At 55.3% G+C, this 14,932-nt stretch overlaps 1 protein-coding gene across 3 annotated transcripts in view; it reads left to right on the forward strand.

The window, feature by feature from the left end:
- The window catches only part of FBXO24 (F-box protein 24), a 22,033-nt gene extending 9,849 nt beyond the window's left edge, over positions 1 to 12,184 (forward strand). The window contains exons 2-10 of one of the 3 annotated variants that reach the window (XM_087919033.1): positions 291 to 389; positions 524 to 710; positions 928 to 1,143; positions 5,210 to 5,486; positions 7,278 to 7,436; positions 7,691 to 7,812; positions 8,973 to 9,101; positions 11,006 to 11,176; positions 11,654 to 12,184. In XM_087919033.1, the coding sequence (XP_087775159.1) occupies positions 660 to 710; positions 928 to 1,143; positions 5,210 to 5,486; positions 7,278 to 7,436; positions 7,691 to 7,812; positions 8,973 to 9,101; positions 11,006 to 11,176; positions 11,654 to 12,019 (1,491 nt within the window). In that variant the 5' untranslated portion in view covers positions 291 to 389; positions 524 to 659 and the 3' untranslated portion in view covers positions 12,020 to 12,184. Of the gene's footprint in view, positions 390 to 523; positions 711 to 904; positions 1,144 to 5,209; positions 5,487 to 7,277; positions 7,437 to 7,690; positions 7,813 to 8,972; positions 9,102 to 11,005; positions 11,177 to 11,653 lie in introns of all 3 variants that reach the window. The other 2 variants (XM_087919034.1, XM_087919035.1) reach the window with 2 other exon arrangements.
- Positions 12,185 to 14,932: the final 2,748 nt, after the last annotated feature.

Below are 14,932 nucleotides of genomic sequence, written 5' to 3' on the forward strand. Positions count from 1 at the left end.
TCAGGTGAATTAAAGAATTAAGGACGACGCTCCCGTAAGGGAAATCGGCGGGGATCAAAGATGGGGCGACTTACCTCGGAGCTTTTCGGGGAGCGACTTCTCTGGCTTTTCACGGACGGCACGTCGGGCACCCTAAGCCCACCCGCCTGAGCAGCTGTAGCTCAGGTGGGTGGGGGTCCCTCCGGAGACACGCGCACGTACCCCCCCTCCCCAAAAGAGAGAGAGAGAGAGAGGAAGTAGGGGAGATCTAGGATAAGGGGGCCCTTGGGCTCCTCTCCTTCTGCCTACAGCAGCCCAAGAAGAAGCGGCGCAGCTCATCCGCAGAGGCCGCGGACGAGAAGAAGGCCAGCGGAGCATCTGCCTCCATCCAGCTCTTCCCTCCTGAACTGGTGGGTCGGCCTGGGCGGAGGAAATCGGGGGGTGCGGGGTGGAGGATAGGAAGGCCGGACCTTGGGGAGCTCTCCTGACCGATCCCCCTCCCCTCCCACCGTCGCTCTCTCTCTCTCTCTCTCTGTCCTTCCAGTTGTACTACATCATCTCCTTCCTGCCAGTGAGGGACCTGGTGGCTCTGGGCCAGACCTGCCGGTACTTCTACGAGGTTTGCGACAGCGAGGGGCTCTGGCAGCGCATCTGCCGCCGACTCTCCCCTCGCTTGCGGGATGAGAACTCGGGGGGAAGCCGGCCGTGGAAGAGATCGGCCATCCTCAACTGTGAGTAGAGCCCGTTGGTGAAGCCCGGAGGGCAGGGAAGGACAAGAACCGGGCGTCCCGTCGCACGCGGGACGAGGGACGTGGACCGCCGTGGCCTCACTTCCCGGCCCCCACCACCACCCTACCCCGCTCTTGCCCAGTCGGCTCCTCCAGACGGACCCAATTTCCCGCCCTTGGGCCTCTCTGTCCCACAGACACCAAGGGCTTGTACTTCCAGATGTTCAGCGGCCGGCGGCACGTTGTCAGCAAGACGGTGGCGCCGCTCCTCTCGCACGGCTACCGGAAGTTCTTGCCCACCAAGGACCACGTCTTCATCCTGGACTACAACGGCACCCTCTTCTTCCTCAAAAACGCCCTGGTCTCCTCCACCATGGGCCACATCCAGTGGCGCCGGGCCTGCCGCTACATGGTGCTGTGCCGCAGCGCTAAGGACGTAGGTGGCCCGGGAGGACGAGAGGAGAGACGGGGGAGGCCCGGGGACAGGGAAAAGACAGCATTGCCCATTGGAAAGCGGGGATCCCCCTCCCTCCTGACTCCGGGGTGGTTTCTTGGCTTCTCCTACACGGAGGAGGAGGAGGAGGAGGAAAACGTCGGCCTCCAGAGTGTCTCACCGCAAGGCGGCCACAGAGGAGAGGAAGCTGGTTCCGTGGCCCCTCTCATCCCAGGGCTGCTTGTGGCTCATGCAGACAAGAGGCCACAGGGCCCCCCCCCTGGCAAGGGGGCTCCCCCCAACCTCCCCCCAACCTAACTACTACTCGTCACTCCCCTCCCGTCTCCTTCCTCTCGGGTCCTTTTCTCCATATATCCCCTCTCCTCCGTCCCGCTGTCCCTTAACTGGCCCGGCGTTGCTGGGTCCGCGGCCCCTATAAAGCGGAAGAGGAGCCGCCCTTGGGGAGGGGTCCAGCCCCCCAGATTTTCCCCACGTGCCCCCTTGGGAGAAGCGCCCGAGCAGGCTCTGGTTTGGCCCTGGAGAACCGGACAGGAGGGTGCGTTCGGAAGAATGATTCGGAATTGGCGGGGGGCTGTGCCCTCCTTCCCCTCTGCCCCTCCCCTCCGTCCTCTTCCTGTCACGGTCCACGCAGCCCAAGAGGGGCGGCGGCCGCTGTTCTGTCTATCAACTGCTGGCTGAATGTAGAGACGGTCAGTTAAACACGACAGAGTTTCTTGATTGGATGATCTTAGGCATCCTCGAGGTATAACTCACCGTGATGTCGAGATTCATCTAATGTCCAACTCTGACGTCGTAGCGTGAAAATTACCGTGATCTTCGTCCCATAACGATGGAGCAAAGGGTGTAGATACCAGCACGAGGCTGGAGTCCCAGTAAGAGTGAAGGAACCTCCCCCCCTCAACCCAACCAAGTGTCAGTTCAGTGACCAATCAGGATGACAGATGTGAGCACATGACATGGACTACATCTCCCATGAGGCAATAACTACATTTCCCATGAGGCATTCCCTTCAGGAGACAGCCCCCAATGCCCACTTAACTATCTACCGTCTGGACAGCACACTCCCCACCTGGAATAATAAATCCCACTACAAACTAACTACCCTGTTTCTCCAACAGTACGGCCTCCCCCAAGAGGAAGTCCCAGCGTGTTTTATAGGCATGAAATGAAATGAAGCCCCTCCCCCCAAATTAAGGCCTATATTAAAACATCCGAAATGTGGGGGAATGGTGGGGGGGGGCTTGCCGTTAGGAAGTACCCGGATATGGTGCTGCCTGCGTTGCCCCCGATACGAAGTGCCCCACCAACGCCGAGGTCAACATCCAAGCCATCGCCACCCGCCCAAAGATGGGGAGATTAAGTCACCCCTGAAAAGACGGCCTCGCCATTTTTGGGGGCTCAAAAAAAAAAAAAAAAGACCCGGCCTTATTATATAGAAACACAGTATCAATTAACTATATTGTTCGGATATGTGCAGAGTAACCCTTGCATAAAAAGGATATATGCTCACGGGAAACGGTTTATGAGAAGAGTTACGAAGAAATAAATATACACTCACAGAGTTGACCAAGCTGTCTTCATGTTTACTTGAAGAAAAGCACAGTCCAATCAACAGTCCACGTCATGCACGTTTTTCAGTCCAGAAATAATCCCGTTATAAAGTCTTCTTAACCAGTTTCAAGTCTTTTACAACAGACCAATATCAAACCATAATACAACAGGTAAACTTCGTTATCAACAGAATATCCAACTAAACAGAGTTAGTGAGTCAGTATCGGTCCGTAGTCAGTCAGTATCGGTATGAAGAGAGATCATCGGTGAAAAAGAAAAGTCAATATTGGTATCAAGAGATCATCGGTGAAAGAGAAAAGTCAGTATCGGTCTCAAGAGAGATCGTCAGTGAAAAAGAAAAGTCAGTATCGGTCTCAAGAGAGATCGTCATGAAAAAGAAAAGTCAGTATCGGTCTCAAGAGAGATCATCAGTGAAAAGAGAAAAGTCAGTATCGGTCTCAAGAGAGATCATCAGTGAAAAAGAAAAGTCAGTATCGGTCTCAAGAGAGATCATCAGTGAAAAGAGAAAGTCAGTATCGGTCTCCAGAGAGATCATCAGTGAAAAAGAAAAGTCAGTATCGGTCTCAAGAGAGATCATCAGTGAAGAAGAGAAAAGTCAGTATCAGTATCGAGAGATCATCAGTGAAAAAGAGAAAGTCAGTATTCGGTATCAAGAGAGATCATTGGTGAAAAAGAGAAAAAGAAAGAGAATTAAACCATGATCTATAGCTCCCTCTTGTGGCCACTTGTAGCATCATTAACCAATCAGAACACAGCATAATACATTACCGTATTTTTTCCTTAAAGCTACAAACAGATATATTTGTAGTTTATATATAGTCCACCCATATACGTAACATAGTTGCTTCAATCATCATCACGGGGATGAGAGTTTATTCTCTTTCTTACACCACAATTCAGATCTGCAAAGGATTGGACATGAAGAAGAACCTCGTCCTAAATGGGAGTTGATCAGGATGCCTGACGAACCAATCAAAAAAGACTTTGCGTTGATGATGGATGAGCACAGTTCCTTGTCTCTTTTTCACCGATGATCTCTCTTGATACTGATACTGACTTTTCTCTTTTTCAACGACGATCTCTCTTGAGACCGATACTGACTTTTCTCTTCTTCACCGATAGATCTCTCTTGATACCGATACGGACTTTTCTCTTCTTCACCGATGATCTCTCTTGATACCTACTGGACTTTTTCTCTTCTTCACCGATGATCTCTCTTGATACCGATCGGACTTTTCTCTTTTTCACCGATGATCTCTTGATACCGATACGGACTTTTCTCTTCTTCACGGATGATCTCTCTTGATACCAATACGGACTTTTCTCTTCTTCACCGATGATCTCTCTTGATACCGATCGGACTTTTCTCTTTTTCACTGATGATCTCTCTTGAGACCGATACTGACTTTTCTCTTTTTCACTGATGATCTCTCTTGATACCGATACTGACTTTTCTCTTTTTCACTGATGATCTCTCTTGATATCGATACTGACTTTTCTCTTCTTCACCGATGATCTCTCTTGATACCGATACGGACTTTTCTCTTCTTCACTGATGATCTCTCTTGAGACCGATACTGACTTTTCTCTTTTTCACTGATGATCTCTCTTGAGACCGATACTGACTTTTCTCTTTTTCACTGATGATCTCTCTTGATACCGATACTGACTTTTCTCTTTTTCACTGATGATCTCTCTTGATACCGATACTGACTTTTCTCTTCTTCACCGATGATCTCTCTTGAGACCGATACTGACTTTTCTCTTCTTCACCGATGATCTCTCTTGATACCGATACGGACTTTTCTCTTCTTCACTGATGATCTCTCTTGAGACCGATACTGACTTTTCTCTTTTTCACTGATGATCTCTCTTGATACCGATACTGACTTTTCTCTTTTTCACTGATGATCTCTCTTGATATCGATACTGACTTTCTCTTTTTCACCGATGATCTCTCTTGATACCGATACTGACTGACTACGGGCCGATACTGACTCACTCTGTTTATTTGGATATTCTGTTGATATCAAAGTTTATTGTAATACATTACAATATTTTTTCCTTAAAGCTACAAGCATATATATTTGTAGTTTATATATATTGTCAACCCAACCCAAGATACATCACAGATACCGCTAAGATAAACAGTAAATAGTAACCTAGCCTCAAACAATGCAATGAGGTAGATTACAAAGCACGCAAAGCTTGAGGTTCGGTCTTCAAGTTCAGGTCTTTCTCCAGGTCAGTGACTGGTCTGGTGTAGAGCTTCTTGGGGGAAAAGTCTGCCGGTTGCTTATGGCGGCCTTTGCAGTGGGGATACGTGTCCTTGGGGGCCCTGGGTGTATGTATGGGGGAGAGAGAGACAACGGGGGGAGGGGGTGTTGTAGGAAGCCTTTTTTTTCCCCTTTGGAATGCCGGGGATTCCTTGCGGCCTCCTGATGTTGCCCTCCCCGCCCTCCACACCTCCCTGCAGTTTGCCACCGACCCCCGGAACGACACCGTCTACCGCAAGTACCTGTACGTGTTGGCCACCCGGGAGCAGCCGCCCAGCCCGGCTTTGGGGCGCAGCGAGGGCTCCGCCCCAGCGGGCCCCCCCAGCACCAGCAGCAGCCGCCTGTGCGACTGCGTGGAGGTCTACTTGCAATCCAGCGGTCAGCGGGTCTTCAAGATGACCTTCCATTTCTCCATGAAGTTCAGGCAGATCGTGCTGGTGGGGCAGGAGACCGAGAGGTCCCTCCTACTCCTGACAGGTGAGGGAGAGAGAGCACCAGGAGGGACGGGCACGGGGGCTCCCTCCTCTCGCCAGCCACCCCCTGTCCCTCCCCCTGCAGCCCTGGGTCTCCCGCTTGGGCGGGTTGGGCTAGATCAGGAGTTGGCAACCGGAGGCTCCGGAGCCGCATGGGGCTCTTTTCATCCCTCTGCTGTCAACCACGGATAGGTCACTGGGTGGGTGGGTGGGCCAGCTCTCCGTCGCGGCTCCTTCCCAGCCGTCGGACATGGAGGAGGGGGGATGTGGGCTGAGAGAGAGAGAAGGGAGTGCCCCTGAGGCTCAATGCCCTTCCCCACCCTCCCCTCTCTCTTTCCCTCTCTCTCTTTCTCTCTTTCCCTCTGTCTCTCCCTCTCTTTCTTTCTCTTTCTCTCTTTCCCTCTGTCTCTCCCTCAATTTCTCTCTCTCTTTCTTTTTCTCTCTTTCCCTCTCTCACTTTCTCTCTCTCTCTTTCTTTCCCTCTCTCTCACTTTTCTTTTTCTCTCTTTCCCTCTCTCTTTCCCTCCCTCTATTTCCCCTCTTCTCTTTCCCTCTCTCACTTTCTCGCTTTCTCTTTCTCTCTCTTTCCCTGTCTCTCTTTCCCTCTCTCTCACTTTCTCTCTCTCTTTCGATCTGTCTCTCTTTCCCTCTTACTTTCTCTCTTTCTCTTTCCCTCTCTCACTTTCTCTTTCTCCCTCTCTCTTTCCCCCTTTCTCCCTTTCTCACTTTCTCTTTCTCTCTCTTTCTCTTTCCCTCTCTTTCCCTCTCACTTTCTCTCTCTCTCTTTCTTTCCCCACTCTCTTTCCTCTCTCCTACTTTCCCTCCCTCTTTCTCTCTGTCTCTCTCTTTCCCCCCTCTCTCTCACTTTCTCTCTCTCTTTCTGTCTCTCTCTTTCTCTTTCCCTCTCTCTTTCTGTTTCTCTTTTTCTCTCTCTTTCCCTGTCTCTCTTCCCCTCTCTCTTTCTTTTTCTTTCCTCCTCTCTCTTTCCCTTTCCCTCTCTCTTTCTCTTTCCCTCTCTCTTTCTCTCTCTCTTTGTCTCTTTCCCATTCTCTCTCACTTTTGCTCTTTCTCTTTCCCTCTGTCTCTCTTTCTTTCCCTCTGTCTCTCTTTCTCTTTCTCTCTCTTTCCCTGACTCTCTTTCTCTCTCTCTTTGCCCCTCTCTCTTTCCCTCTCTTTCCTCTCTCTCTCTCCCTCTTTCTCTCCCTCTCTCTCATTCTCTCTGTCTCTCTCTTTCTCTCCCTCTCTCTCATTCTCTTTCTCTCCCTCTCTCTCATTCTCTCTCTTTCTCTTTCCCTCTGTCTCTCTCTCTCTCTCTCTGTCTCTCTTTCCCTCTCCCTCACTTTCTCTCTCTCTCTCTCTCTTTCCCTCTGTCTCCCTCTCTCTTTCTCTCCCTCTTTCCCTGTCTCTCCCTCTCTGTCACTTTCTCTCTTTCTCACTTTCTCTTTTTCTTTCCCTCTCTCTCTTTCTCTCCCTCTCTCATTCTTTCTCTTTCTCTCTGTTTCTCTTTCCCTCTGTCTCTCTTTCCCTCTCTCTCTTTCTCTTTCTCTCTTTCCCTCTCTTTATTTCTCTCTCTTTGCCCCACTCTCTTTCCCTCTCTTTCCCCCTCTCTCTCCCATTCTCTCTCTTTGTCTCTCTTTCCCTCCCTCTCTCTCATTCTCTTTCTCTCTCTCTCTTTCTCTCTGTTTCTCTTTCCCTCTCCCTTACTTTCTCTCTCTCCCTCTCTCTCTTTCCCTCTTTCTCTCTCTCTCTCTCTCTCTCATTCCCTCTCTCTCTCTCTCTCCCTCCCTCCGGGCAGAGGAAGGGAAGATCTACAGCCTGGTGGTGAACGAGACGCAGCTGGACCAGCCTCGCTCCTACACGGTGCAGCTGGCCCTGCGCAAGGTCTCCCGGTGCCTCCCGCACATCGCCGTCCGGCACATGCACTCCAACCAGAGCAGCGCCGTCTACCTCACAGGTGACTCCCGCCGGGCGGGGCCCCCGTCCACAGGGGGGGGGGGAAGAGACCCTCCCCCCATCTTTATATTAGATGGCGGTTGAAGATTGCGATGGGCCGGGAAGGAGGAGCCGGAGGGGCGGGGTTTGCGGGGGGGAGGGGACGCTGGGTGGGCGTGGCAGCGGCCTCCGGTCCAGGCCCAGCGGGGGAGGGGGGAAGAGCAGCCCCTCCCCTCACCCTGCTTGAAGACCCCTCCCCTTCCCTCCCCGTCCCAGGCGAGGGCAGCGTCTACTTCGAGGTCCACTCGCCGGGCGTCTACCGGGACCTCTTTGGCACCCTGCACGCCTTCGACCCGCTGGATCAGCAGATGCCCCTGGCCCTCTCCCTCCCAGCGAAGGTACGAACCCACTTACCTGGGGAGGGGGGGAGAGGTTGGGCTTACCTGGGGTGGGTTCCCAGATGGAGGGCAGGAAATGCCCTCCTTAGTTCCCTCTCCCTTTTTCTCTCCTCTTTCTGGGTCCGGGGTAGGAAGGAAACTTCAGTGGGAGGCGGGCAGGCCAGATGGAGGGCAGGAAATGCCCCCCTAAGTTCCCTCTCCCTTGCCCTCTCCCCTTTCCGGGTCCAGGGAGGGGGAAATCTCAGCAGGAGGCGGGCAGGTGAGATGGAGGGCAGGAAATGCCCCTAAGTTCCTCTCCCTTGCCCTCTCCCCTTTCCGGGTCCTGGGGAGGAAATCTCAGCAGGAGGCGGGCAAGTGAGATGGAGGGCAGGAAATGCCCCCTAAGTTCCCTCTCCCTTGCCCTCTCCCCTTTCCGGGTCCTGGGGAGGGAAAAATCTCATCGGGAGGCGGGCAGGTGAGATGGAGGGCAGGAAATGCCCCCTAAGTTCCCTCTCCCTTGCCCTCTCCCCTTTCCGGGTCCAGGGAGGGGGAAAATCTCAGCAGGAGGCGGGCAAGTGAGATGGAGGGCAGGAAATGCCCCCTAAGTTCCCTCCCCTTGCCCTCTCCCTTTCCGGGTCCTGGGGAGGGGGAAATCTCAGCAGGAGGCGGGCAGGTGAGATGGAGGGCAGGAAATGCCCCCCTAAGTTCCCTCTCCCTTGCCCTCTCCCCTTTCCGGGTCCTGGGGAGGGGGGTAAATCTCAGCGGAAGTTGGGCAGGCCAGATGGAGGGCAGGAAATGCCCCCTAAGTTCCCTCCCCCTTGCCCTCTCCCCTTTCCGGGTCCAGGGGAGGGGGAAATCTCAGCAGGAGGCGGGCAAGTGAGATGGAGGGCAGGAAATGCCCCCTAAGTTCCCTCCCCCTTGCCCTCTCCCCTTTCCGGGTCCGGGGAAGGAGGGAAAATTGGGGGGGTGTTCCACCACTGCTTCCGCCCAGGTTTCTGAGTGGGGCTCCCCAACTCCCTCCCCTTTCTGCTCTCCTATTGGTTTCCCCTGGAGACCCTCCCTCCCCCCTCCCCTCTCTTGCCCTCCCCCCACCCTTGGCCTCCCCAGTCTGTCTCAGGCTTTTTCAGCCCCCGGGTGCCTCTCCTCTCCTCTCCCCACCTCACCCCGCACCCTCCCCACAGGTGCTCAGCTGCGCCTGGGCTACAACCACCTGGGCCTGGTGGATGAGTTTGGACGGATCTTCATGCAGGGGAACAACCGCTACGGCCAGCTGGGGACGGGGACAAGATAGACCGCGGGAGCCTGCCCAGGTAACCCTCCCGCCCCACCTGGAAGGGACCTGGTAGGTCATCTAGTCCAACCCCGCTCTCAAATATTGGAAGTCGGCTCTCCTGTCTCTCCTGGTCTTTTTGTTCACTAAAGTCGGATTAACAGAGTTGAAAGGGACCTTGTAGGTCATCTAGTCCAACCCCCACCCTCAAATATTAGAAGGCTGCTCTCCTGTCTCCCGGTCCTTTTGTTCCTTAAAACCAGATTCTGAGTTGGAAGGGACCTTGTAGGTCATCTAGTCCAACCCCCAGCCTCAAATATTAGAAGGCTGCTCTCCTGCCTCCCCTGGTCCTTTTGTTCCTTCAAATCAGATTCTGAGTTGGAAGGGACCTTGTAGGTCATCTAGTCCAACCCCCACCCTCAAATATTAGAAGGCTGCTCTCCTGTCTCCCGGTCCTTTTGTTCCTTAAAACCAGATTCTGAGTTGGAAGGGACCTTGTAGGTCATCTAGTCCAACCCCCAGCCTCAAATATTAGAAGGCTGCTCTCCTGCCTCCCCTGGTCCTTTTGTTCCTTCAAATCAGATTATGAGTTGGAAGGGACCCTGTAGGTCATCTAGTCCAACCCCCCGCCCTCAAATATTAGAAGTCGGCTCTCCTGCCTCCCCTGGTCCTTTTGTTCCTTCAAATCAGATTCTGAGTTGGAAGGGACCTTGTAGGTCATCTAGTCCAACCCCCAGCCTCAAATATTAGAAGGCTGCTCTCCTGCCTCCCCTGGTCCTTTTGTTCCTTCAAATCAGATTACGAGTTGGAAGGGACCTTGTAGGTCATCTAGTCCACCCCACCACCCTCAAATATTAGAAGTCGGCTCTCCTGCCTCCCCTGGTCCTTTTGTTCCTTCAAATCAGATTCTGAGTTGGAAGGGACCTTGTAGGTCATCTAGTCCAACCCCTTCTGCCCTCAAATACTGTAAGGCTGCTCTCCTGCCTCCCCTGGTCCTTTTGTTCCTTCAAATCAGATTATGAGTTGGAAGGGACCTTGTAGGTCATCTAGTCCAACCCCCTTCCGCCCTCAAATATTGGAAGGCTGCTCTCCTGCCTCCCCTGGTCCTTTTGTTCCTTCAAATCAGATTCTGAGTTGGAAGGGACCTTGTAGGTCATCTAGTCCAACCCCTTCTGCCCTCAAATACTGTAAGGCTGCTCTCCTGCCTCCCCTGGTCCTTTTGTTCCTTCAAATCAGATTATGAGTTGGAAGGGACCTTGTAGGTCATCTAGTCCAACCCCTTCCGCCCTCAAATATTGGAAGGCTGCTCTCCTGCCTCCCCTGGTCCTTTTGTTCCTTCAAATCAGATTCTGAGTTGGAAGGGACCTTGTAGGTCATCTAGTCCAACCCCCTTCTGCCCTCAAATACTGTAAGGCTGCTCTCCTGCCTCCCCTGGTCCTTTTGTTCCTTCAAATCAGATTATGAGTTGGAAGGGACCTTGTAGGTCATCTAGTCCAACCCCCTTCCGCCCTCAAATATTGGAAGGCTGCTCTCCTGCCTCCCTGGTCCTTTTGTTCCTTCAAATCAGATTCTGAGTTGGAAGGGACCTTGTAGGTCATCTAGTCCAACCCCCTTCTGCCCTCAAATACTGTAAGGCTGCTCTCCTGCCTCCCCTGGTCCTCCTTCTCTTCCCTAGACCAGCCAGGCCCAGTTCCTGCAACCGTCCATCGTCTGTTTGAGCCTCCAGTCCCCTAAAACCATCTCCGTTGCTCTTCTCTGCACTTTTTCCAGAGTCTCAACGTCATTTTTTTTTTATAACGTGGTTGACCAAAACCCGAACGCAGGACTCTAGCGGTGGCTTGACTGAGGCTTTTGACAGTGTGGGAGGACCAGCCTCCCTTGGTTCTGGGGGGTCTCCCCCTATTCACAACTGCCCCCGTCCCCTCCCCTGCCCTCCCCCTACAGGTGCACTGCCTGAAAGGCCCGCTGGACCTGTGGTGTGGCTTGAACCACACGCTGGTGCTGACCCAGAACGGCGACTTGAACAAGGACCTCATGGGCTGCGGCTGTGGAGCAGGGGGGCGCCTGCCCGGGTGGCCGAAGGGCAGCGCCTCCTTTGTCCGCCTGCTGGTCAAGGTGAGACGCTGACCGGGACGGGGAGGGAAGTCCTCTCCCTTCGGGTCCAGGTGAGAGACCGAGCGGGACGGGAGAGGGAGGGGAAGTCCTCTCCCTTCGGGTCCAGGTGAGAGACCGAGCGGGACGGGAGAGGGAGGGGGAAGTCCTCTCCCTTTGGGTCCAGGTGAGAGACCGAGCGGGATGGGGGAGGGAGGGAAGTCCTCTCCCTTCGGGTCCAGGTGAGAGACCGAGCGGGATGGAAGAGGAGGGGAAGTCCTCTCCCTTCAGGTCCAGGTGAGAGACCGAGCGGGATGGAAGAGGGAGGGAATTCCGCTCCCTTCGGGTCCAGGTGAGAGACCGAGCGGGACGGGAGAGGGAGGGGAAGTCCTCTCCCTTCGGGTCCAGGTGAGACGCTGACCGGGACGGGGAGGCGGACAGAGTCTGGGGACGTCCTTCCTAACGCCCCTCCCTCCCTCCTCCCCTCCCCTACCTGCCCAGGTGCCGCTCTGCACCCGCCGCATCTGCTCCACCCGCGAGTGCCTCTACATGCTCTCCACCCACGACATCGAGGAGCCGCCCGCCTACCGGGCCCTGCCGGCGGGCAAAGCCAGCGCCTCTCCCGGCGACGTGGACCCTTCCTCCTCTTCCTCCTCCTCCTCCTCTTCGGAGGCCCTGGCCGCCCGCACCTGCGAGGAATACCTGAGCCAGGTGCACCGTTGCCCCACCCTGGCGGGACGCATGGCCAAGGTCAAGGAGGCGGTCGGTAGCATGGCGCTGCCGTCTTTCCAGAAGGACTTCTTCTGGGAGGCCCTGGAGATGATCCAGAGGGCCGCCGAGGGGCGGGAAGTGGGACCCTCCAGCTAGCGCATCCCTCCCCTCCCCCTCCCTCTCCTCCCCCCCCTCCCCCAGATATGGCTCCTCCCCCATTCTCCCCCTCCCCCCCGTTATACGCATCATGGATTACGATTGACAGAGAAGAGAAGACTTCGCACTCAAACCATTGGGAATAAATACAGCACGAGAACTGACCGGAGCGGACTCTGCTCAGGAATTGGGGAGGGGGAGGGCTTGATGGGGAAAGGCGGGGTGACCCCCTCCCTTCCCTTCCTTCCCCTCCCGTCCCCTCCCTTCCCCTCCCCACGACGCTCCACCGAAGGCAAACAGAGCCGTGCGTAGGATTCCCCTCCCTCCTTCTTGTCAAGAGGCCGTGTTTCTGGGGAGGGGAGGGGTCCGTCCGGCGTGGTGGGTTTTTCAGGGGGGAGTGGATGACATTTGGGTGCCCCCAAAAAAGCGGCCAGCCTTTCCTAGGAGGCCGTCGAGCTGGGATCGAATCCGGATTCGGGTCGGGAGGAGACCCCTCCCCGTTGTTCTAGCTCTCAAGCTACTTCTCTCCCCCACCCCACCCCTCCCCGTGACAGGGACCCCCTTAACGGGTGGGGCTCTTTGCCCTGAGGGGGACCCCCACCCAACCCCACGGCTTCGGATTCTCTGCACGTGCTCCTCCCCCCACCTCCCAGCAGTTCTTGGGCAGCCCCTCCCTCCCTCCCTCCCCGTTGTGAGCTCCGGAGCCTTGGGGGGCTGAAGGAAGGGAGGGGGGTCTCCATCTGGGGAGCCTTGAGGCTGCCAAGCAGGGCTATTTTTATGCCCCCCACCCCCAGCTTCTGTACACCCCCTATTTTGGGAGATTCACCCCACCCCACCCCGCCAGATGGAGGAGGGTGGAAGGGCCCCTGATGTTCACCCCCCCCCTGGTGTTTTGGAGGCAGGGGGTGGCCTACTCGGGGGGGGGCGCCCACTGAGTCTTTCCATTTTGGGAGCCGCCCCTGCCCCTCCTCCGACAGTCCTGGGTCTCCCGCTTGGGCGGTGCGGGGTGTTGGGACTAGATCAGGGGTCGGCAATCTGAGGCTCTGGAGCCGCCTGTGGCTCTTTCCATCCCTCGGCTGTCGGCTCCACAGCTGATGGGGCTTTTGGTTAGGACAGGTGGAGGAAAAAAAGGATGCTGTGCTAGGAGGAGACTCTATGGTTGGGGGAACCGCCATAGAGTCTGGTCAGCTCTACAATTGATGGGGCTTTGGGTTAGGACAGGTAGAGGAAAACAAGGAGGCTGTGCTAGGAGGAGACTCTATGGTTGGGGGCAACCGCCAGAGAGTCTCATCGGCTCCACAATTGATGGGGCTTTTGGTTAGGACAGATAGAGGAAAAAAAGGAGGCCGTGCTAGGAGGAGACTCTATGGTTGGGGGCAACTGCCAGAGTGTCTCATGGGCTCCACAATTGATGGTGCTTTTGGTTGGGACAGGTAGAGGAAAAAAGGATGCCGTGCTAGGAGGAGACTCTATGGTTGGGGGGCAACTGCCAGAGAGTCTCATGGGCTCCACAGTTGATGGGGCTTTTGGTTAGGACAGGTAGAGAAAAAAGGAGGCTGTGTAGGAGGAGACTCTATGGTTGGGGCAACCGCCATAGAGTCTGGTCGGCGCCGGGGGATTTCCCGGGGTGTTTCGGTTAGGCCTCGTCCGAGCGTTTGAAGGTGATCCGCCCCTCACGGCCGGGCCCCCTTGCTGGAAGCCGCGTCCTGGGAGTTCGAGTCCGGCCTCTCTTCCACTTCCTTGGGGCTGGAGGTCGAGGACAGGGGCCGGAGGCCAGTGGGGGAGTCGGCTCTCGACCCCACCCCCGTCCCCCAAACCGGGCAAGGAGAGCGGCCAGCAGCGCCACCCAAAGGTGGAGAGGAAGGAGGGGGGGTCCATCTTCCCCCTCCTTCCGGGCATGCGCAGCTCGTCCCGGAGCAGGTGGGGGGGCCACCAACCTCCCGGGACAGAAGCGCTCAGGGAGCCGCTCCTTCCTCCTCCTCTTCTTCCTCTCTTCCTCCTCCTCCCCCTCTTCCTCCTCTTCCCCTCTTCCTCCTCCTCCTCCCCTCCTCTTCCTCTCTTCCTCCCTCCTCTTCCTTCTCCTCCTCATTTCTTCCTCCTCTTGCTCTTCCTCCTTTCTTCTCCTCATCCCCCTCTACTTCCTCCTCTTCCTTCTCCTCCTCCTTTCTTCTCCTCCTCTTCTTCCTCTCTTCCTCCTCCTCCCCCTCTTCTTCCTCCTCTTCCCCTCTTCCTCCTCCTCCTCCTCTTCCTCCCCTCCCTCTTCCTTCTCCTCCTCCTTTCTTCCTCCTCTTGCTCTTCTTCCTTTCTTCTCCTCCTCCCCTCTTCTTCCTCCTCTTCCTTCTCTTCCTTTTGCTCTTCCTCCTTTCTTCTCCTCCCCATCTTCTTCCTCTTGCTCTCTTCCTCCTCCTCCCCCTCTTCTTCCTCCTCTTCCTCTCTTCCTCCTCCCCCTCCTCTTCCTCTCTTCCTCCCCCCTCTTCCTTCTCCTCCTCCTTTCTTCCTCCTCTTGCTCTTCTTCCTTTCTTCTCCTCCTCCCCCTCTTCTTCCTCCTCTTCCTTCTCCTCCTTCTCCTCCTCTTGCTCTTCTTCCTTTCTTCTCCTCCTCCCCTCTTCTTCCTCCTCTTCCTTCTCCTCCTTTTGCTCTTCCTCCTTTCTTCTCCTCCTCTTCTTCCTCTCTTCCTCCTCCTCCCTCTTCTTCCTCCTCTTCCCCTCTTCCTCCTCCTCCTCCTCTCTTCCTCCCCCCTCTTCCTTCTCCTCCTCCTTTCTTCCTCCTCTTGCTCTTCTTCCTTTCTTCTCCTCCTCCCCCTCTTCTTCCTCCTCTTCCTTCTCCTCCTTTTGCTCTTCCTCCTTTCTTCTCCTCCTCTTCTTCCTCTCTTCCTCCTCCTCCCTCTTCTTCCTCCTCTTCCCCTCTTCCTCC

The sequence above is a fragment of the Pseudonaja textilis genome, unplaced genomic scaffold (assembly GCF_049901715.1).
Source record: "Pseudonaja textilis isolate UNSWEBS1 unplaced genomic scaffold, rPseTex1.2 PTEXSCF23, whole genome shotgun sequence".
NCBI lineage: Eukaryota > Metazoa > Chordata > Lepidosauria > Squamata > Elapidae > Pseudonaja > Pseudonaja textilis.